At 45.3% G+C, this 20,968-nt stretch overlaps 1 protein-coding gene across 1 annotated transcript; it reads right to left on the bottom strand.

The window, feature by feature from the left end:
- Window positions 1-614: 614 nt before the first annotated feature.
- Window positions 615-18,216, bottom strand: nsd1b (nuclear receptor binding SET domain protein 1b). Its single transcript, XM_061085299.1, has 24 exons — window positions 18,113-18,216; window positions 16,359-17,257; window positions 15,728-15,869; window positions 15,209-15,381; window positions 11,929-15,058; window positions 11,125-11,237; window positions 10,758-11,013; window positions 10,381-10,481; window positions 10,029-10,071; window positions 9,639-9,898; window positions 8,530-8,667; window positions 7,693-7,816; window positions 7,208-7,408; window positions 6,939-7,118; window positions 6,676-6,832; window positions 5,950-6,155; window positions 5,731-5,843; window positions 5,393-5,539; window positions 4,695-4,817; window positions 4,422-4,538; window positions 4,178-4,319; window positions 3,588-3,694; window positions 3,207-3,402; window positions 615-3,019 (listed from the first exon to the last, which is right to left on the bottom strand). Exons 2-24 carry the CDS (start codon window positions 17,238-17,240, stop codon window positions 2,229-2,231), a joined length of 7,842 nt encoding a protein of 2,613 aa, XP_060941282.1. The 5' UTR covers window positions 17,241-17,257; window positions 18,113-18,216; the 3' UTR covers window positions 615-2,228.
- Window positions 18,217-20,968: the final 2,752 nt, after the last annotated feature.

Below are 20,968 nucleotides of genomic sequence, written 5' to 3'. Positions count from 1 at the left end.
TGTGTCTTGAAAAAATAAAGTTAAAACAACTCAAACCAGCCAGACTACCACTGGAAAAAACAAAATAAATAAGAATAACCTAGTCATCTCCCCCTCTAGTTCAAAATGATACCAACTTACAATGTTACTGTATATAATTAAGTTGAACTGCAGTGTAATTGATTTACTGTACAATTTAAAAAACAAACAGGATAGACTACATTGAAAGTAAAGGGGCCAAGGAAAGAAATAGCACAGCAGTTGTATGCCTCCACCAACCAGTGCAGTTTTCATCTATGCATTTTTTTCCCATATAAGGTCACTGTGACCTTTACTTTTGACCACATAAATCTACTCAGTTAATGTTTGAGTCCAAGTGACAGCTGATCGAAAGACATTTCCCCAAGGCAGTCTTGAGATATCAATTAAAAGGTTATGAGGCCACCATGACCTTTGACCTTCCGCCACTGAAATCTAGCCAGTTTATCTTCGAGTCCAAGTCAAAGAAATTCCGTGAAGGTCTTCTTGAGATATCGCGTTCAAAACGATGGGACTGATGGACAACCTGAAAACACCTAATGCCTCCTGCCGCCGCCACAGCAGGAGGAAAAAAGCATGAGACCAGGACAAAGTGCTTATTTTATAACTTCTTATATATTTATATAGCAGTTTAACAGGTCAATGGTTGAGATCTAACTGGTCATAATTACACTGGAATGAAACATTGCTTGTTGGGCAACTGTAAAAAGGCATTAGTACGGGAACCTGGCTCTCACAGGGGCCAAAGCATTCCTTCAAAATAGCTCCAAAGAAAAAACACTCTAAGGCATTGGCAAATAACACACAGACGATAGTAGAAGCTTGGAAAGTGAAACACATGATGCAAGAACATGTACAGAAGTGCAAGCAACATGGCAGCAGTCCGTCGTTTTCCGTTGTGGAGACTTTTTTTTAATGTAGCCTAAGGAGCGAGGGCGCTGTTGCCCCACTCGCCCTCATTTGTGCATCACAATAGTTTACAAGCTTTCTTCAGTCCACTCTGCCTCAGCAGTGGAGCTGCTAATTGACCTCCTGGTTTCTTTTACGTTTCAGTTTAAATAAGATCTTTCCCACCCCGACATGGAGACTCAGAATCAGTCAAACACTTTTTTTGGCATGACATTGTGTAGAGAATATTTCCTCTTCCTTCTGGCCCCTGGAAGCTTGGATTCCAAAACCTATCGCTATCACATGTCCATCAAGGGTCTGATCTTGAAGCACCATCTGACGATCTGAGACGTGGAGAAGAACCGGAGGTGGAGTGGAGACTCCTGCGTGAGGTGCTTTATTGTAGATTGAAGTCAACTCAGCCTGTTTGTGTCCAATAAAACCCAAATTTCACAAATCACAACTCAAAGTCCAACGGCACATTTCAGTCCAGTCGTGGATGGACACGTTTCATTTGGAGCGATGTTCATGTCTCTAAACACAAACACAAAAAAGACTGCAATTGTTTTATATACGACAAATCCATGATTATTTATTTCTCATACTTTTGTGAACTCTGCCGCCATCCAGACGGCAACTGGTTTATTTACGGACAGATCCATGATTATTATTTTTCTCATATTTTTGTGAAAACCGCCACCATCCAGCTGCAGCGACGTACACAGGACTGAGGAGAAGTCTTTTACCAGATGGGGGCGCTGCTGTTACTCTGTCGGTGATTATCGTGTCTCAGGATTCACAGGCTGAAGAAGAGTTTTTCTCCAGCCCGACAGTGAAGTATTTTCTTACACTAAACACAGACACACCAGATACAACAACTTGTCTCCAACTACTTTAGGGTTTTTGCGGGTCGACTCAGCTGACGTACAGGAAACGACACCTGAACTACTACTCAGAGGAAAACAAACCAGCGGGTAAAAGTTGGTGAAAGAAAGAAAGAAAAAGAAAGCATCAGAGTGGAACATGTTCACAAACACCACGTTTTACGTTCCAGAAATATTTCTTTCGGATCTCACATGTGAAGGTGCAGCCAGTTTGTGCAAAGTCACTGTGTCAGGAACCGTCCCTACTGCAGGTTACATGCACCGAGGTCAGCGAGCGTGGAGTGAGTCCTGTTTCCTCCGTACACTCACCCGCCCATCAGATTCAAACAGTGACAGACTGGGCTGCATGTGTAATGTGACTGATTGATCGCCATTCGTTTACGTCTGCCTGTTCTGCCTTTATGTCCTGTGCAACTATAAATAATAATCCACTACGTGTCACTCTTCCTCTTCTTCCTCCTCCTCATCTTCTTCCTCCTCCTCCCCTTCTTCTTCTCCTCCCTCCTCCTCCTCTTCTTCGTCTTCTTCCTCCTCCTGCTCCTCTTCCTCATCATCTTTGATTTCCAGGTATTCCGCCTCCTCCTCCTCCTCGTCCATCACTGACTCTCCATCCTCTTCATTAGAATCTGATTTCTCCCTCCCCTCCTCTCCCTCTTCCACTAAATCCTCCTCCACCTCTGCCAGCTCGTCCTCCCCCTCGTCCCCCTCGTCCTCCTCCTCTTCTAAGACGTCCCTCTCCTCCTCATATGAAGAAATGGGTGAATAGTGCGGCAAGTCAAACACCTGCGGGCTGCTGGGAGCATCAGAGCTGCTCGGGTGAGGAGGTGAGGCAGCGGGAGCGGCGACGGGAATGGTGATGGGCACCGGGATTGAAAAAGCAGGAAATGACTCAGCAGCACACGTGTCAGCACTGGTGCTGATCTCCCGGACCCTTCTGGTGGTCGGGTTCAAAGTGGCGGTTGCGTTAGGAGCGGCAGAGGGGATGACGGCCATGCCCAGGCCTGAGGGCAGGGCTCTCGGTTCAGGTGTGTACTCCCGGATCTCTCCCGGTTCCAGCGGGTCAGGCCCACAGGGGTCGTGTTCGCTGCAGCACAGTTTCCCGTCCAGCTTGGAGATGAAGAGCAGACCGTCACGGTGCTGGCCGCAGTAAGAACTCGGACACATCTCACAGAACGACGCTGCCTCTTTACAGCATATGTCGCACTGGTGCCATGGACATTCCCAGCGACCTGAAACGATGATACAGGCACAGACAATAACGTGAGAAAAGTGATACGCTTTTTAAATTTTGACCTTTATTTCAATAGCCAATTCGCAAAAAAAGCAAAGATAAATACAATAAAACAGGATCAAATTAATTAGAAACGCGATAACAGTACAGAAGCAACTTTGAAAATGATTTGCAGAGTCACTGACCTGCTGGCCTCTTGGTGAGGTTGAGGCAGTCAGCGTGGTAAACCTTGGGACATCCAGGTCTCTTACAGGAAACCATCTGTCCCCCGTCTCCACAGCTGAAACACTCGTCCTCTCTTTCTTTGGTCACCACCACCTTCTTCTTCCTCTTGCCGTAGCCTCTCCTCTTCCGACCTTTGTCCTCAGACGGAGGGTTGTTCTGGTTCCAGAGGACAAAGGACTTGGTTAATAGCTGAACTTGTATTGTGAGTCCAGACAATTCTTCCATCACCCCTAATTCACATCTCACTACTGGGGAAAAAATCATTCAAAATAACCTCCACCACAATGAACTGTTAACCAATATGTCACAGAGTGGTATTTATGATGTGTCATCGCCCTCACCTTTGGCCTGACGCCCAGGAAGCCGCTGCAGTTTGGTGCTCCACATTTACACACCGTCTTCCCGTTGCCCAAACACTCCAGGTTGTAGTTGAAAGTGAGTTCAGTGCCTGAACAGACACACACACACACACACAAATGAGAGAGGCTGCAACTGTGGAAGATTTGACTCAGACTGCTGGAACCTCATAGCAATTTCAGCTAGAATTAGAATCAACAGGTGGTTGACAAAACAGGATTGTGAACTTTTTTTCTGTACACACAATGACAAAAAAAAATTCAAAATTAAATGTAACATAACAAACCACAAAAAAAACAATGTTAATATTTGAAGATTAGTGAAATTAAATATCTATATAAACCTCCACACATGAGGTTCCATAATTTTCTTGTTTTCTCAAGTCAATAGTTGTATTTCTCAAGTGGATTTAGCAAGTGGAATGAAGTAGCTTCCGGGTTTTAACCTCTAAATACTAAGCATTTGTTTAATGCTTCTGATTCAAAAAGCAGCATCTCATTTCAGTCATTGACAGCTGTTGATCAAACCACTTGTTGAAAGTGTTTGTTTTGAAAGTAGATGAAGCAGCGTGTACCTTCAGCGACGTCGACGAGAGCGAACAGTCCCACCCGAGTGTCTCCGCTCACCGTCCACTTCTGGGTCTCACAGTTTGGCTGACAGCTGTGGTTCATGAAGCGAGCCTCATTCCCCTTCGGCCCGGCATCAATGATCCGGTCCTAACACAAACACACACGTAAAAAAACACCACAAGTTAAACATGTTTGAAACAACCTTCCTTGTGATGCGCACACACCCAGACACACACACACTGGGCGTACCTTGTTCAGAGTTAACATGTAGAAGTTACAGATGTCGCTCTCCTGCGCGTGTCTGATCCTCGACCTGCACTCCTCCTCGTCAATCACTTCCCCGACGTACTCGCTCACAAAATGACCCTGAGAGAACAACACGGGGCGCAGGACGTTCATTATTTAGCCCGAGCCAGTCCCCACTGAACAGCGGTTGCTGAACGGTACAACAGTAGAAGTATCAGTGTCAGTAATGAGTAGCATTAGTAGCGGTAGTACCATTAATGAGAGTGTTGTATTTACCTTCTTGATGTCATGGACGCAGCGGAGCCCCCAGCCTCGGGAGAGAGTTCTGTAGATCTCCACCTGGCTGTACTGACGCTTGCTGAACGCCTGGTTGAGGCAGCGTTCACCTGCCGGGCAAACCTGCAGGTTCAGAGGGTCGACATCAAACTGGAGTTACCACCCTGCGGTTGTATACCTTCATCGCCCAGTGCAGTTTCAGTCAATATACATTTTTTTTGCATGTAAGTGACCTTTCACAACTGAAATCTTATCAGTTAAACTTTGAGTCCAAACGTCGAAAGGGTTTTCCTGAGGTTTTCTTAAAACAAATTAGAATCGGTTCCTCCTTGAGTCCAAGTGGATGTTTGTGCAAGATGTACCTAAAGTCACAATGGGTAAGCTACCAACACATCACACTCACAAGAATATGAGGTCACTATGTCATTTACCTTGACCAACACATTTTAATCAGTTCATCATTGAGTCCAACTTAAAGTTTGCCTCAAATTAGAAAAAAATCCCTCTTGTCGTTCTTGAGATATAGTGGCATTTGGACGGAAAACATACTATGAAGACAAACGTAGCAGGAAACCCAAAGAAGACCACAACACTTCTTGTCTTCACCATGTTCTTACAATTTTACTTTATTGATAATGATCCGTTATGATTCTGTAGCTCTGAGACATTATGCTAATGTAATGGAGGAGTTTCTGTACCTGTGGGTGACATTCGTACAGCAGCATGCGGTTGATGCACTCGGAGTCCATGCCACAGGGGCTCTCGTCCGACGCCTTGCAGTTACACCGCGGGATCTCTGACAGGTCCGCTGTGAAGATCTGGACCTTTCCTATTGGTTTGTTCCCCTGAACCAGTGAGAAAGTAGAAGCAAACATGACGTAAGGATGAAAAAGTTTAAGGCTCGTTACTGGAGGCAATAGTGGGAATAATATTATTTAAAATCAAACTTTGAATTCTGCCTCAAATTTGAAGAAGCCCTGAACCATGCAGCTTTGTCGAATATGAAAAAAAGTATATCACACATCTCCTCCCTGACCTTAACATGTTTGTACGGAGGAGGTTTCCTGTCGTTCTTTCTGTCCTCCTGAAGCTGCCGAAGCTCCTTCTCAGCCTGCAGCTCTCGAAACCGCACGGCCGCCTCCTCCAGAGCTGGAGAGAGAAAAGTCATCATTCCGAGTACAAACTAACAGGTGAAAATAAGACACAAACTTTCAGGATGTGCTAAAGAGACCGCGTTGCTGAACACACTGGATACCTTTCCTATAGGTGGCGTCAACACCTTTGCCCATCTTCTCTTTGCCGTTGGCGTCCACGTCCATATAAGGGAAGACTCTGGCCTGGTACGTCCACAGGTAGTCGTTGGAGCCAAAGAAATGAACGGGGAACTCGCCGACATCGTGCTTCATCCGCTGGATGTTCTCTGGGATGCTTTTGGGATGGCTGACCTCTGCTGGCCACCACCTTTGCAGAGGGGCGGAAAGAGATTAAAATAAAGAAGCTTTTGATGGCTCATACTGTACGCATCTATTTTCTTAAAAGTCTAATATATAAAGCGATCTGTGTGGATTTTGTGAAATAATAGACTTTTGTTCTGACAAGGAAAAGTCATAATAGCTGCAATGTTCGCACTAGCACAGTGCACGGTCAAGGCTGATGAGTATCAAGAAAATCTAGGATTTTTTAACTAAAGCTAAACTAAATTTTTAAAAGAACCCAGAGAAAGATCAGAGAAAGATTGTAAATAAAGTCCAACTGTGCTTCATAATATGGTGATTTTAAGTTTTTTGCTGATCTTACAAAGACCTAACAACTTATAATGAAAAGGGAGAATGTGTTTGTCTGCAACAAACCACAAATGAGTAGCGATGCTACCTGAAAACAGCACGAGCTATTAAACAAACCTATATGTTATGTGAAAAGACAGGAAAATTATTCTGTGTAACAATAAAAAAAAAGTCAATCAACAAACAAGGTCACTGACCTGTACCGCCCGACCTTCACCCAGAGGATGTCCTTGAAGCGAGGTTTCTTCCCAGCCTTGCAGTCGTTGCAGAACCAGCTGCCTTTAGGCATCTCGATTTTGAGACACTCCCGGTGGAAGGCAGCGGGACAGGACTCGCAGCACAGCAGACTGCCCCCTGGAGCACAGGAGAAGGAAACACATCAAACAGCGCTCCTTCTCGTTGTTTGACCTGATCTGAGGCTTCAGAATTTGGGCTGAAATGTCTCCACTTCAAGTCGTACCCTCTGTGCAGACGAAGCACCAGCTGACGTTGACGTGTTCGTGGTTCTTGACGCCACGTCTGGGGGCGAAGTGGTTGGGACAGATGATACTGTTGTTGGAGAGGATGACGCTGCCCGCCGCCATGCAGAGGTCTGTAGCGTGATAGGCCACCGGGCAGCGGACGCACCGCACCAGACGACCTACAGACAACGACAAGAGGACAGATGGACGGTCAGCACAAGGACGGTGCAGAGGGCGAAGGAGTCATCGCAGCGGATCCTCAGTTTACCTTTAGAGATGGACGGGCTGTTTGGATTGGCGATGAAGCAGGTGAGACACACGTGGATGGAGCAGCGGAAGCCCCGGGTCACAGGCGCAGTCGGGGCGAAGCTGGCGATACACTCCCCGTGGTAAAACTTCCCACACACAGGGATCATACAGCGCCGCACGTCCTCACTGCGCTTCTTACATACGAAGCAGGTGTGGACGCCTGGGAGAGAAAAAAGATCATGAAGGTGGTTTAGTCCTTATCAGTTAATTTCTTAGTACATTTTAACATCATATAATATAGTTTTAATAGCAGAACAATGATTTTTTTTGGAGTATTTTCCTTTCTTCAAACCTTTTTATGAAGTGTTCTGGAGGTCAAGAACTTTGAGGTGAGAAATTTAAATGCTAAAATTATTATTTATATTTTTTCTAAATTTTCAGTTATTTTGTTTTTGCAGGTAGTAAAAAGCTTCACTGTAAATTGATAGCATAACTAAGACAAACCTGATTTACACTCTGGACAGACAAACTTCCCTCTGGGTGCCTGGGCCAGGGAGATGCAGGCCAGGTGGAAGGCTCCACAGCACTGACCCTCACAGAGCAGCAGCTCCCCCGTCTTTTCACACACCTGACAGAAAATCACAGCATACTGTAAAGACAGGCCATAAAAACAGTGATTCAGCGTAGCTACGAAAGTGTTCCTGTGTGTTGGGGTATAAGTTTCCTGTGGTCTGATGGGTAAAGCGTGGTATTATCCCTTCCTTTTCACTGGGGATCCACGGTCTGGTACAGTGTGAACTTAGGGTCAAGTAATTTAGGAACAGCTCTGTTAAAGAATGTGACCAAAATAAACACTGTTTCCATTATAACAGAAGATGCTGCTTTATAATATACAACTTCCCAAAGCTGTTAAAGGATCTACCCATTTACAAATGAGAAGACTGTAGCCTGCATAACGAGAAAAAATAACAATGCCTGATTTCTATGGTTTTACTAAATATCATTTCCTACTTGAGATGTAATGCATGGTCGTACCATAGAACACTGACCTACTGCACTTTTATTTTATCAGTGCAGTTTGACACAGGTACTTTCTCAGTGTGTTTTACATTAAATCCAGGTTCAACACTCTGCTGGTTAAATAAAGAACAGACACAGCAACATACATATCAGATAACAAAGTCCTAAGAAGAGCTGATTCTAACAAATAACAAATAGTGTCCAGCTGTTCCAGGGGTTTGAAGGACTGAGGACTGAATGAAGAGAAAATAAGCCTCAGAGGAACGTTTACATTTTTTGCAGAAAGTGTGAAGAGGAGGCAGCTCAGTGTTGGACACTCACCTGACATATGTTCTCCTTCATGGAGGCGGGGCCTCCTCGGTCCCCTATGATCTTCCTTGAGGGCGAACGTGGGTCGTCGCACAGCATCAATTCGTCCTTCATGGAGGAGAAACTGTGATCCAGGCTGGACATTTCACCCTTATGAGACAGAGGATAAACTCACTGTTCATAAATCTGGGTCCAATTTCATCAAATGTCTCAGAAGCACTCAGGAATGCAAGTTGATCAGGAGGTAGGATGTTAATAAATGAATATATGAGCAAAGTTATGATGAGGAGAAATAACGCACTACAGATATTATATGGGACTTTTATCATAGAGCACTGCAACAATAATAAATCACTAAAATGTTTAATCTGGAGCAAAGGATCATCAGACACAGCTATACTGATATATTTATCACCAATGCACAGAAGACACCCGGCTCTGTTCTCATTAAGAGATAAGACTGATCTCATTCTACATTCCATAACAAAATTAAAATCCAACAAATCCCATAAATAAACAATAAGGAATGGATTCTTCTTGCAAGCACTGTCTATGTAATTAAACTTGATATACTGTATCCATGTTGTCCAAAAAGGATTTAAAAACACACTGATGAGTCGCACTGGCTGACTTTCCTTAAACAGACACACACCACATCACAAATACACGACTGAGATATTCCCCGACAAATGCACTATTTTCTCTCTTTTCAGAAACCTACTATCCCCACATGTGTTATCATTAAGCAATTTTTTAAAAGGTCATATCTTTAGCAGTTCAACTAAATATTACCAACCTCACAGTTTAAGCTTTCTTGAGTCAATATCTGAGGCGACATCAGAGCAATGTTTTATACAATTACTGCAAAATGTGTCAATAATAAGCCAAATAAAATCAAGGATCCAATCTCGTTCCACTGCTTAGAGACTGTTTCTGCCTGAACCACAGTGGGTTAGGGAAACTCTGCTCTCCCACATATGGTTTGACAAAGGGTTCATTTAAAGAAGCATCATAAACTGATTTTACTCCCAAGGCCAAAAACTGAGATGAAATATGTGTCAGTTGGAATTTATGGCCAGTTGAGTTAAATCAAATCTGGGACCAAAGTAAAGATGTCTGACCTCTGACTCTGCCGTGTCCCTTTTGACCTCCTGAGCCTCACAGTCCTCTGGCTGAGGAGCATCCAGGTCTTCAGATGCCGCCTCCACCCGGTTGGGTTCGGGTGGTGCTGGTGCAGGAGCGGCGGGTGCAGGAGCGCTGGGAGTGAGGGAGGTCTGGATGGAGGGAGTGGACGTACAGGTGGGAACCTCTGGGGCGAGCGGTGTGGAGGTGGATGCTGTAATTCGCTTATGCTTTAATTTTAGAGATGGTGGTCCTGAATCTGGGAGGGAAATTGACAAGTTAGAATCAGATATCGCAGACAAGACAGAAGGTTCAAGAGATGTAAAAATAAATTAATTATTATGATGAACTACACCACCATTTATATTGTTGTGAGATAATTTACCGACCTGATTGAGGGGCAGCAATTGAATTGTTCTTCAGTGTTTTGACCTGTGAAAAAAGAAACATCAAAAATAAAGGACAGTCCAGGATAATGTGTTGGTCTGAGCCAGAGAGAATGTTTTTCCATCTTCATTGAATTAGCTGTTCATATATTGAAGGTATAAACTGTGTTATAAACATCTTTTTACATCTTCATCTTATCAGGTATTATAGTAGAGCTACTGTATCAGACCTCACTGGATTGTACAGAGGATTGTACCCTTGTGGTACCTCAGAGTATAATCCCTCAGAGACAGATGTCCCAGATAAACCACATGTGAATATTTGCACACACAACACAACATGGCCATGCTGTACCTTCTTCTTGGGGCCTGTTGAAGCCTCGGCCTCCAGACAGTATTCCAGGATCTTCTGAGTGGGTTTCCTCTTCCTCTTCTTCGCCAGCAGAGCAGCGTTTCCTGTCAACCGAGCGTCACAGTCAGGTTAAGACTCAACATGAAGAGGATCATCCACATTTTCAAAACAATATGTAAAAGATTTATTCGGCACAAATCAAAGCACCAAACAGAGTTTCCTGCGTTTTTGTCACATGTAGTTCTATAAAAGAAAACAAGTTTACATTGACCTTGACCTTTGACCTCCAAATTCAAATAAGCACATCCTTGATTGTGCCAGATGTGATGAAATTCAAATGCAGTTAAGTTAACCTGCAGGAACCACGAGCGCTGCCTCACCGCTGTCTTTGACGAGGCCTCCTGAGAGCGAGGGTTCAGCTTCAGGAGGAGGGGTTAGTGTGTCGATGGAAAGCACCGGTGCAATTTGGGGAGACGTGTTTTCAGTGCTGGGGATTTGTAGTTCACAGGGCGTTGTTGCAGCAATTTCCTCAGGAGGTGGCGTCTGTATTTCGGGAAGTAAGCTCGAGGATGGGTGGTCGTGTGCGTTCTCGTCCGATCCCGGGGTTTCAGACATGGAGGTAATGGTTTGAGTGACCTGAGAAAACAAATGACAGGATTTTATTGTCAATCTGATACATTTTTCACATAATTGCATTATACAAATATAACGAAAGTTACAACAGATCTGACTTTATAGGATTTTTACCTTTCCAATTGACTGGAGAAGCTTTTTGGTTTTCTTCCTTGTGGAGAAAATCTGATCGTACTCTTCAGTCAACTCAATCAGCCGCTTGCTCGGTTTTCTTATTCGTTTATGTGCTGAAAAAGAAAAGAGAAAAGAAAGAAAGACACAAAGCATTGTAAACATGTTACATATCAGTTAACTCGATTGCTGATATAGTGGATAGACAATAGTCAATTTAATAAATGAGAATACACAAGGAGTAAACCTTTGTCTATATCAGGACACTTTAAATTTTAACAATCAGCTGGTCTTCTGTATAAAACCATAGATAAGTGATTCCTTTGGTTTTCCCCCATAGCGTGGGCTGAGAGCCTGATTCTAATGGTCAGGGTTAACTTCTAAAGAACCATCCACTCTCCTCTGTCCAAACACCAAATTGCTTAAGTATTGCGCCACTCACTGCTTTGGTTGTAACTCATGTTGTAAACGACTTGTCTGCACCTTACGCTTTCAAAGTTTGAAACAGTTGGCCATGTGCCACCAACACCACCTCCACCTAACCTCTTATAAACAGTGGGTTAGATGTGGACTACAACTTTTTTCTACCATGAAATCAAACCCATCATATCATGTGACTGAACAGCCCAGTTGTTGACTGGGCCCACACCTTTGTGTTATCCCACTGAATGGTGTGCATTTACTGTGTTGTGATCATTTTTGGAACGTTTTGCATTTGAGGCTGGTCTTTGTACGCGCTTAGGAAGCAATGCTGCAGATTTGGGTCAGCTTGTGCTTCAGCATTTGGGCCAACCCAACTAGACTTACCCGTTGTAGCCTTGTCGCGTCCTCCAGCGCTGTGCGTGAAGCTTGGGTTAGTCTTGGTGCGGCCTGCAAAAAAGCCATTCGGTTGTCCCAGATGTAGCGTTGTGTCCGATCCCTGCTGCTCCAAAGGCACCATGTTCTGTAGATTCTGTAGATTAACCATGCTCCACCGCTCATCCGCCTCATCTTGAACCACGTTCTCACTGCCTCCAGGCTGCCTGTCCCAACTGCTGGCCTGCATGCCCAACGGGGACTGGACTCGTGATAAGCAGTCCATGGGTGATGAAGATTCCGCTGTTGGTGGTGATGCCATTCTTGATGTGGACTCCAGTCCTGGGAAACCAGGTCCAGACCTGGCAGGACGACAAGGCACTTTGGGGTTGGATCTCTTTTTCATTCCAGTGAAGCTGCTCCTTCTGTTATAGGGCCTCTTCCAAGTCGGACTTTTGCTGTCTACACTTTGTGTGATGGTGATTTTGTCTGGACTTAAATTCAAAATTGTACCAAGATGTTTAAATTGTTGATCTTGCCCAGCCGTCTTAGCCTCCCCAGGCATCACTGAGGGCTCCTCCTTGACATGTGCACTTGGTGGCCCAATGTCCAGTTCTAAAGGGGTTCCTTCTCGGTCTCTAGTGTCATGCAAGTCCTTCAACATCATGAGAAAAGTGCTAAACTTGTAGTTTGTATCTGGTTTGAAAGAGAGGGGTTTACCATTACCCTCACTTGTCAAAGACTGGAAGGATACCTCTTCCACGTTCTTAAAGGCATTCATGAAAGAGAATGGTGAAGACGGTGAGGATGAGGAGCACAAGGCAGAGGAATGATCGTCATTCTTCTCCTTCACCTTAGAAGTGAGGGGGATGAAGTCCATTGGTGGGGTCGAGGATATTGAGTGGTCTTCTGTTTCACTTTTTACGTCAGCTTCAATGTCAGTTGAGTCAGAAGACCTCGCAGGGGGACTGCTACGGCTAGAAGAAGTGTCCTGATTATGTTCACCATTGTCTTTAGATTTAAGAGATTTTATTTTTGTGCTAATTTTCAGTTTGGCCTTTGGACCACGAGATGAGTTACGTGCTGAATGACACACAGAGTCTTTAACTTGCCTAAGTGCATGTAAGAGTTCTTTGTGCTCAGCCTGCTTTTTAGCGTTTTCCTGCTTCTTCTGCTCCACCTCCTGCATGGCTTTGAGGGCTCTAGTCAGCAGCCGACTGCTGGCTGGGAGGTGGGCAGGCGGCTCAAGAATGACAGTACTCACCTCATCTTGAACCGGTTTTGACTTTTGCACAACTTTCTTGGATTTCTCAGAAGATAGGACTTTGGAAACACAAGCATTCCCAGATACCAAATTTCCTTGAGTGGCAGGAATTGCATTGGAAGATTTACTAGTGACCGGAGTTATTGTTTGTGCTGAGCTGCCTGACAGGTCAGAAGACATGCTGGTTGCATCGGAGGAGGGAATCTTTTTACTTTCAGACTGGTCTGACTGATTAAGAGAGGCAAACGTCACATTACTTGGGCTGACATTGAAAAATGATGTCCTCTCAGCTTCTGGGCGACCTAACTCATCAGTAGACACACTTGCCACATCGGAGACCACAGTAGTTTTCTGTTGTGATGACTCTGATGAGAGTTGAAGCATATCATTCCCTCCTCTTGTTTTTAACCTCACACATGAGACATTAATGGTCTCCGAACTGGATGCCCTATCCATGGAGACACTTGTCTTGTCATCCACCCTGTCTGACCTTTTAGAGGAAATTTTAGTCTCTTTCTTGTCTCTGGTCTTTTTCTTCTTTGTGGATCCAGGTTGGTCAGCTGGACTAATGGTTACACTGTCGTTTTGGATCTTCTTACCTTCTATTTCCTTGCGAACTAATTTGACAAAAGGCAGCCGACATTTAGAGACAAGATTTGTTTGCTTTTCGAGAATTGCTAGTGGCTCAGTGGTGTCAACATTTAAAGTGGATAGCTTTGGAGTTTTCTTTCTTTCTTTTACTTCTGCTTGATCAGAAATCCTATCATATACATGCATTTTTTTATTAGCCGTATTGTCAGGGTGTTCAGTTTGACTGACACGCTTGAGACATTCTGAAAATCTGGATTGGTCATTGATACCAACTTTCATACTGTGCTCTTGGCACTTTTTATCATCTGAGCTACCAAACTGGTCAGACAACATGCCAATAACAGTGTCAGTTATATTCCTGGGTGTCTGTATGAACTTTGAGTATCCACACTTGTCATTGGGCACAGCAGCCTCAACAGAGACCTGGGACCTCGGTTTGTCTGACAGTCCTGAGTGGTCAGCCAGACTGCCAGTTGTACCAAATAGCCTGTTGGAAACTGGAGTGTTTTTATACTTGAGCTGTTCTGACCGTCCAGCAGGCAGATTTGCTTCAGCAGGTACCAGAGTTTTATGCTTGTCTGGCTTCCCTGACTGGTCAATGATAGCACCACTAGAGGAGACGCATGTAACCAGCATCTTTTTACTAACAGCAGGTAGGCTCTTTTTCTTACAGGCCGCCTTACTAAAGAGATTGCGGTCTGGCATCGGACTGGTTGTTTTAGGTCGCCTGTCTTTGCCTGATTTACTGAACCAAAGACCACTCTGAATCTCTGGCTGCTTCTTCACCTCTTTGACAACTGTAACAGTCGGTGGAGTCGAAAGTAGCTTAGATTGACGTTCAAGTGCTTTAGGACACAAAATCTTAGGCACTGACTCAAGGTCAGAATATGGACACTCTCCATTATCTCTCTCTGATTGGTCAGGGCTATTCGGCAACAATCCTTTAGAGTGTTTACTCTTTGTGTCTTTTGATGATTTACTTGGTTTCTTCTTGCCAGAAGACTTCCTTAAAGTGCTTGACTTTGCTGGAGTTGTTATTGGGGATGAAATAACAGGGGATGAAAGGGATCCATTGATCCCGTGTAGCGTTTCAGGAAGGGTGGAGACAGGTGAAGGGGATGGAGAAGAGGTTGGAAGGGCCTTGCTCTCCCTTTCCAGTATGGAACTGATGTGCGAGCCATCATTCATGGACACAGAAATGGAAGAAGCCATTTTGGATCTCTCTGGAAGAATAGATTCAGCTTCTGCCACACTGGATTTCCAGGATTCCTGAAAACGCTTTGCGATCTGCAGACAGGCAAAGAAAAGATGCATCAGCTTGCAGAAGACAAAAAACACATTTGGTTTTAGTATGTATTCTTTCTTTTGTCGAACACTTATTATGAATTACAGAAAATTTTTATTCTAGTATGTAATTATTAGTAAAATAATAATTACAGTATATTTAGAGTTCTTCTCCGTTTGCTTTCCCCTCCGACGCATTAGGAGGAGCTGTTCAAATTCAAAGCCTCCATGGAAAGTGTGCGTGGATTTTTCCTCCAACCAGACGTGCTCCACTGGCTCTCCAAAGGTCTTGATGTGGTAAAGCCGACAGGGCCGGTCACTGGGCTCTAGGAAAACAACACAGCCTCAATCTTATGAGATGCAAGTAAACACCACATAATCCTGCACAGGAAGTACATGATTACATCGACAAAGCACAGGAAGCTTTGAAATGCAACCACTCAATATAATATTAACACAGTGTAAATGCTGTTACATGGTCACAATATGATGAAAAGGTAAATATAGCTGTGGGTTTGTTCTTGTAATGTTATATCTACATTTTTTTTCAATTAAATGATGAAAAGAATACATAGGACACTTCCCACACCTGAAAGCAACTAACATGCAAGTCTAGGCAGTTTCAGTAAGTCAACAGGTAATAACGGTAGGTCAACAATGCTGCAGGCTCACCTTTCAGTCTGTGGTAGACTCCCTGTACGGGGTCAATGATCACCTCACATGGCCACCAAGGTCTTCGGCTGAACTTTGCCCAAATTATCTCGCCCTCTAAAAACTTCAAAGGCGGCAAAGACTTTTTCTTCACGCTGTTCTGCTGACGACAACATGGAGAACAATGAGACGTCTGGAAAATGTATTATCACTCAATGTGCTACAAGTGTTTTGGCAAAACAAGCTGTAACCGTCTTGACCATTGCATTTTGAAGTGCATCTACTCTACTGTCAAAGACATTAATGTCAACATGTATAATACAAAATGTGATTACTCAGAAATGGTGTTGCTTTTGTTAAAATGATCTGTGTTGTACAAAATCATAAATAGAAGTGAATGTTTTCATTTACCCGTTTGTAAAAATAGTGTGTATGAGTGGCAGAGCTACAGTTTTGGAGCCAGGTCACGTCTGTATTTAATATTATGTTATGACAGGTCTAAAGCAGTGAACTGTTCCAAGTTCCATGAGAAAAAAGGTATGTGATCCATCAACAGATTCATTCTGATGACAAAGGGCAATATTTAAACGTTACTATGTTGTGTCTCTCTGCACCAGATAGAAAGCCATATGCCTTTATGGGTCAAACTTGCCATTGAATGTTTTGATGGACTATCCATAAACAGGAGCAGACCGGTGTCGCTCTCCCACTCATCATCTGAGCCGTCCCAGTATCTCCTGCGTTGACCTGAAGACTGGGACCGGGTGACGACCTTGGCTGCTGACCGGGTTGTGTCCTTGGAGTTCAGATTTACATCTCCGGGAGTTGACTGAAGAGTATTCCCTGCCCTCTCGTTTTTTTCCTGCAAGACTTCGATGGGTGACACCGTCTCTCGCCCCTGATTGGTGTCGTCATCCTCGAATAAAGAGGATTCAAAATGGAGGAAGCCATTCGCGAAGGGGCTGTTGCTATCCAGTGAGAAGGCCGGGCTAGGTGGGCCCGAGAAACAACTGTCCGTCTTTTTCTCTGAAGTGACAGGATCGCTCTGATTGGCTGCTGGCGTATCTCTACTTCCACTTTGGACCTCAGGTTGTTTTCGTCCAGCAGAGAAGTGACCAAAGCTCTCCTCTCTGCTTGTACCCTGGGTTACAGAATAATCCCTGCCGGTGCAATCAGCCCAGGAGTCCATCTCCATCTCCTTCCCCCTCTCCTTCTTAGGTGTCCCCCACTCCCAGCTCCTCTCTGGCTCCCTCACCGGCAGCACCAGGTCAGGCTGGCTCACCATGGTGGTGAGATGCTGCAGCCTCCTCAGAGGGCTGTAGGAGGAAGATGAAGAAGAGGAGGAGGGGTGGTCCCTTTGTGCAAACCCATAGAGGGATGCGTGCTTGAGGGATGAGGCGGCAGCAGACATGGTTAGGCCGAACCTGTGGTCATGTCTGGAGGAGTTTGAGTGGGTGGAGAGGTCACGGCCCGGGGTCAAAGGGCAGATGGACTGATGGGCGTCTCGTCCAGGGCCTACATGAGGCCCACTCATGCTGGCATGGTTCCTTCCTGAAAGGTGAAAAGAGGATGTCAGTGTTAGGCCCGGAAGACATCAGTTTGTATTACTTTAAAACATAAACATGGTTCTTCTTGCACCAAACATTGTTACAATAAGCTAATCATTATTATGCAGGGACTTCCACTATAATCACATGTGAAAATCAGATGTGATTTTAGGTTGTTGCTCCCATAAGAGGGCATCATTTAGTCCCTTTCAATCTCAGTGAAGCAGCTGGGAATTCAAAGTGACAGCAGAGATGCACAGCGCAGACGGATCAGTGAAGACATTGCACCGTGACATCATGTCAAAATAAAAGCGCAAACACACTCACTGACCAGCTGATCGGCCTAATGTGACATGTTGGGATGGATCCTGCACCAACACCGCAGCCCCGCTCGAAAAAAAGCCTTCCCAGGAAACAAATATCGCGATATGATGAAAATGACATCAACCCCGATTAAGGTCAGCCGCCTGCAAACCTCCCAGCCTCCACCTCGTCTCCTGCAGGAGGATTGTTATCATCACTGTTGTGGCGCGTCATGAGAACAGTCCAGCCCGACGCCGGCGACCTGGAAATAAAATGGACCCGCTCGTGCGCGTGCGTGTGCCTGACGCGCGCGTACCAAGGTGTGCGTGATGCGTGAGAGCGTAGGTGTGTGTGTGTGTGTGCAGCGGTTCCACGGTTGCACAAACACAAACGCCACATAACATGCAAACACGACACTGACACTGACACGGACACACACTGCTCTACAGGCTTCCCCTCCGACAGATGCAGGCGATGTATGTGTGTGTCAGACAAAACAACACAAAAATCACGCAGGAAACGCCAAGTGACGCGGGATCCGTCGCGGGAATCTTACCATTCCGGTGTCTCCCTCCGCGGATCCGGGCCTCAACCCGTACATTCTGGCGTCTAAATGCGCCAAATTGCCAAAATGTGAAAGCGGATGAGGAGAGTCCCGGCGGCAATACTACTAGGCCTGGATCCTGTGAAACGTCCTCACTCTCCCTCCCTCCCTCTCTTCCTCGCTCCCTCACCCTCCTCCTCCTCACCCCCCCTCCTCTCTACATGCGCTAAAGCCTGGTCCAGCGGCCCCTGGAATAGAAAATCGAGAGGTGTTGCGCTTCTTCCCAACGACACTCCCCCCCCTTGTCACTGCTCAGTGATGATGCCCATAACTTTATAATCCACCGCCTGTGGATGTCTGCTCTGCTGTTCGCCTGCCCCCCCCCCCCCCAGGAAAGTCACTCTTTTCCTCTGCTGTTCTGTGCGCACCGCCTCCCTCCCGCCGCGTGGATCTCAGAGGAAGGGGCCGTGAATCTCTCCAGAAAAAATATTTTAAAAAAAAAGAAAAAAATAATTCAAACAGCTCAAAAAAAGGGCAAAGAACGAACACGACACCTTCAAAAGAAACAAATCGCCCCGCCCTTTCCCCTAATTACCAGCATCAATAATTAACCTTCACCAGGCCGCCATCACCAGGACATGTGACGTGCCCAAACTTGTGCCAACAACTGGCACCATCCTTCTCATCCACCCCGGATCAGATGAAAACACTAATAAATGAAGTGATGCAAAAAAAAAAAAAGGTCCACCACCACTCTCACTATCACCAGCATCTGAGGAGCAGGGGAAATGGTGCTGCAGGCTTGTACCCGGAAAAACCAGATGAGTTTCCTTCCCCCTCAGACGACTTGCTGTGTTACTGCTCTGGCTGCTCACCCGGTCCCTTCAAAATGGAGTCCTCCAGTCTTTTAGAGGAGGAAGAAAAAAAACACACACACACACACACGTACAGAAGAACAGGCCACAAAGTGTTAATGCATGCCTCGATATAAAGTTCACCCAGCCACGGAGGATCTGAGCCCACAGAGCGCAGCACCCCGGCGCCCTGGAGGTGTGAGAGGAGCCTGTCAGGGTCCTGGATCAGTCCTGGATCAGTCCTGTCAGGGTCCTGGGCAGGAACATGTAGATTCTACATGCTGGGGCTGCTGAAGGCTCATGTGCGATCCTGACACACGACTCAGGGAGACTGAGGCACAAGCACTGTACTCTGCTGTGTGTGTGTGTGTGCGTGCGTGTGTGCCCAAACATCGTCTGACAGCATGAACCACGACACTTGGTGCCACTTAAAAACCTCGATCGAGTCTCGTTTGGATGCATGCACATGAGGGGAAACGAGTGTGTTTGCAGAGAGGAAGCCACAGAGCCTCCTCGGCCGGAGACACTGGGGCTGATCCACTGCGAGGTTTCTGTGTCTTTGGTTTTTCTTGGGGCAGGATTTCTCCACATGTGTTGGATGTGGACAACGGTGTGCGAGCGAGGGGCATGCGGGACGAGCAGGGGCATTTTTCAGGTGTAAAAAAAATACAGTCTACCCCCCACCCCCGATCAGTCCAGCCCTGTCACCGGGTGTCGGTTCATGATCGACAGCGCACAGACCCTCCTCTTGCTCAGGGAAACTCAGGGGAAACGTGAGAGTGACGTGGAGAGAAAGCAGCTCCAATCTGCACAGGAAGAGACGAGTCCCTGCAGGATTATAATAAGAGTATTTGTGAGGTTCCCTGCGGCCACACACGGCGAATAACACCAGCTTCCACCTCCTGTTTGCTTTCTACTCGGCCGGGGCGGAAACACGCGTGATCTGCGTGAGCTGCGTGTGGAATACCAGCCTCCGTCTTTTTTTTTAAACAGGAAATGTTAGATTAGAAAGAGAAAGCGGAGAGAAAGGGGGGAGACACGTCGAGACAGACAGGGGAGAGGAGAGGAGAGAGAGAGAGAGACAGGCGGACAGGACGGGGCCTGCTGCGGGACTGCGCACCGCAGAAACAGCGCCGCCCCTCGGCAGCCCCGCGCATCGCCCACTGGTGCGCCCTCATTATTCCAGTGGACGTGGATTTACTCTAATTTAGACCATGGATGCATTATAAGAACTTATAAGATCTTATGTCTAATACTGCTTTGATTTAACTGCTCTATAAGATCAGGGTTTTACTTAAAAACTGCTGATTTATAAGTCTTTATTTAAATAAATACATTATAATAATATGCTTCCATCTGTAATAGGTTGTACCTAAGAAATAACTTTAATATATATCACAGTTACATAAATATTACTCTTATCAAATATACGACACCCATCCATAAATTAGTAATGCAAAAATAACACAACACGAATCTGTACACAGTACTTAGTCTACCCCTATGGGTGAGGTCAACTATTTAAAGCACCTCTCAGTTCAACAGTAATGCAAGTAAGAGCCTCCAAAATGATGATGAATGAACCTGAAACCTCTGAAAAACAGGTCAAATAAAAACAAAGCTTTTTAAACCTTCTCCAAGGTGGTAATTCTTTTGATCAAGTTCCCAAACTACAGCTTCACAAATTAGCACAAGATGAAACCAACACCTCTGTGAAACAAATGCAATACAATAATAACCTTAATCATAGTTAACAGTTTGTTTCTTACACAGTTGTCCTTCTTCCCCAGATCTGTGAACAACATTAAAACAACCTGTAAACAAATCCTAAAAGTCTGTGAAATTCCCCCCAGAGGTTGTTTGTAACATTTGTAGGAAGTTATTGGTTTTAGTAGCAACAGATTACAAAGTAAACACTAAGTAACATGTTACGGTGAAGTAAAGACAACTTTTTTCAGTAATGATAGTGTAGGAGATTATATATTCAGTAGGAACATTACAGCTAGGATTCTGG

This window comes from Limanda limanda, chromosome 14, assembly GCF_963576545.1.
Source record: "Limanda limanda chromosome 14, fLimLim1.1, whole genome shotgun sequence".
Classification (NCBI taxonomy): domain Eukaryota; kingdom Metazoa; phylum Chordata; class Actinopteri; order Pleuronectiformes; family Pleuronectidae; genus Limanda; species Limanda limanda.
The sequence above is the reverse complement of the archived record's forward strand: the minus strand, read 5'-3'. Positions and strand labels throughout refer to the sequence as shown.

What these genes read in the sequence shown, in the direction of transcription:
- nsd1b (XM_061085299.1), bottom strand. Translation starts at nt 17,240, where the DNA reads ATGAGTGGGCCTCATGTAGGCCCTGGACGAGACGCCCATCAGTCCATC. An exon ending in CAACAGGCCCCAAGAAGAAG is followed by an intron (nt 10,072 to 10,380) that starts GTACAGCATGGC and finishes CTTTTTTCACAG; the next exon opens with GTCAAAACACTGAAGAACAA. An exon ending in TGAAGGAGAACATATGTCAG is followed by an intron (nt 7,817 to 8,529) that starts GTGAGTGTCCAA and finishes ATTTTCTGTCAG; the next exon opens with GTGTGTGAAAAGACGGGGGA.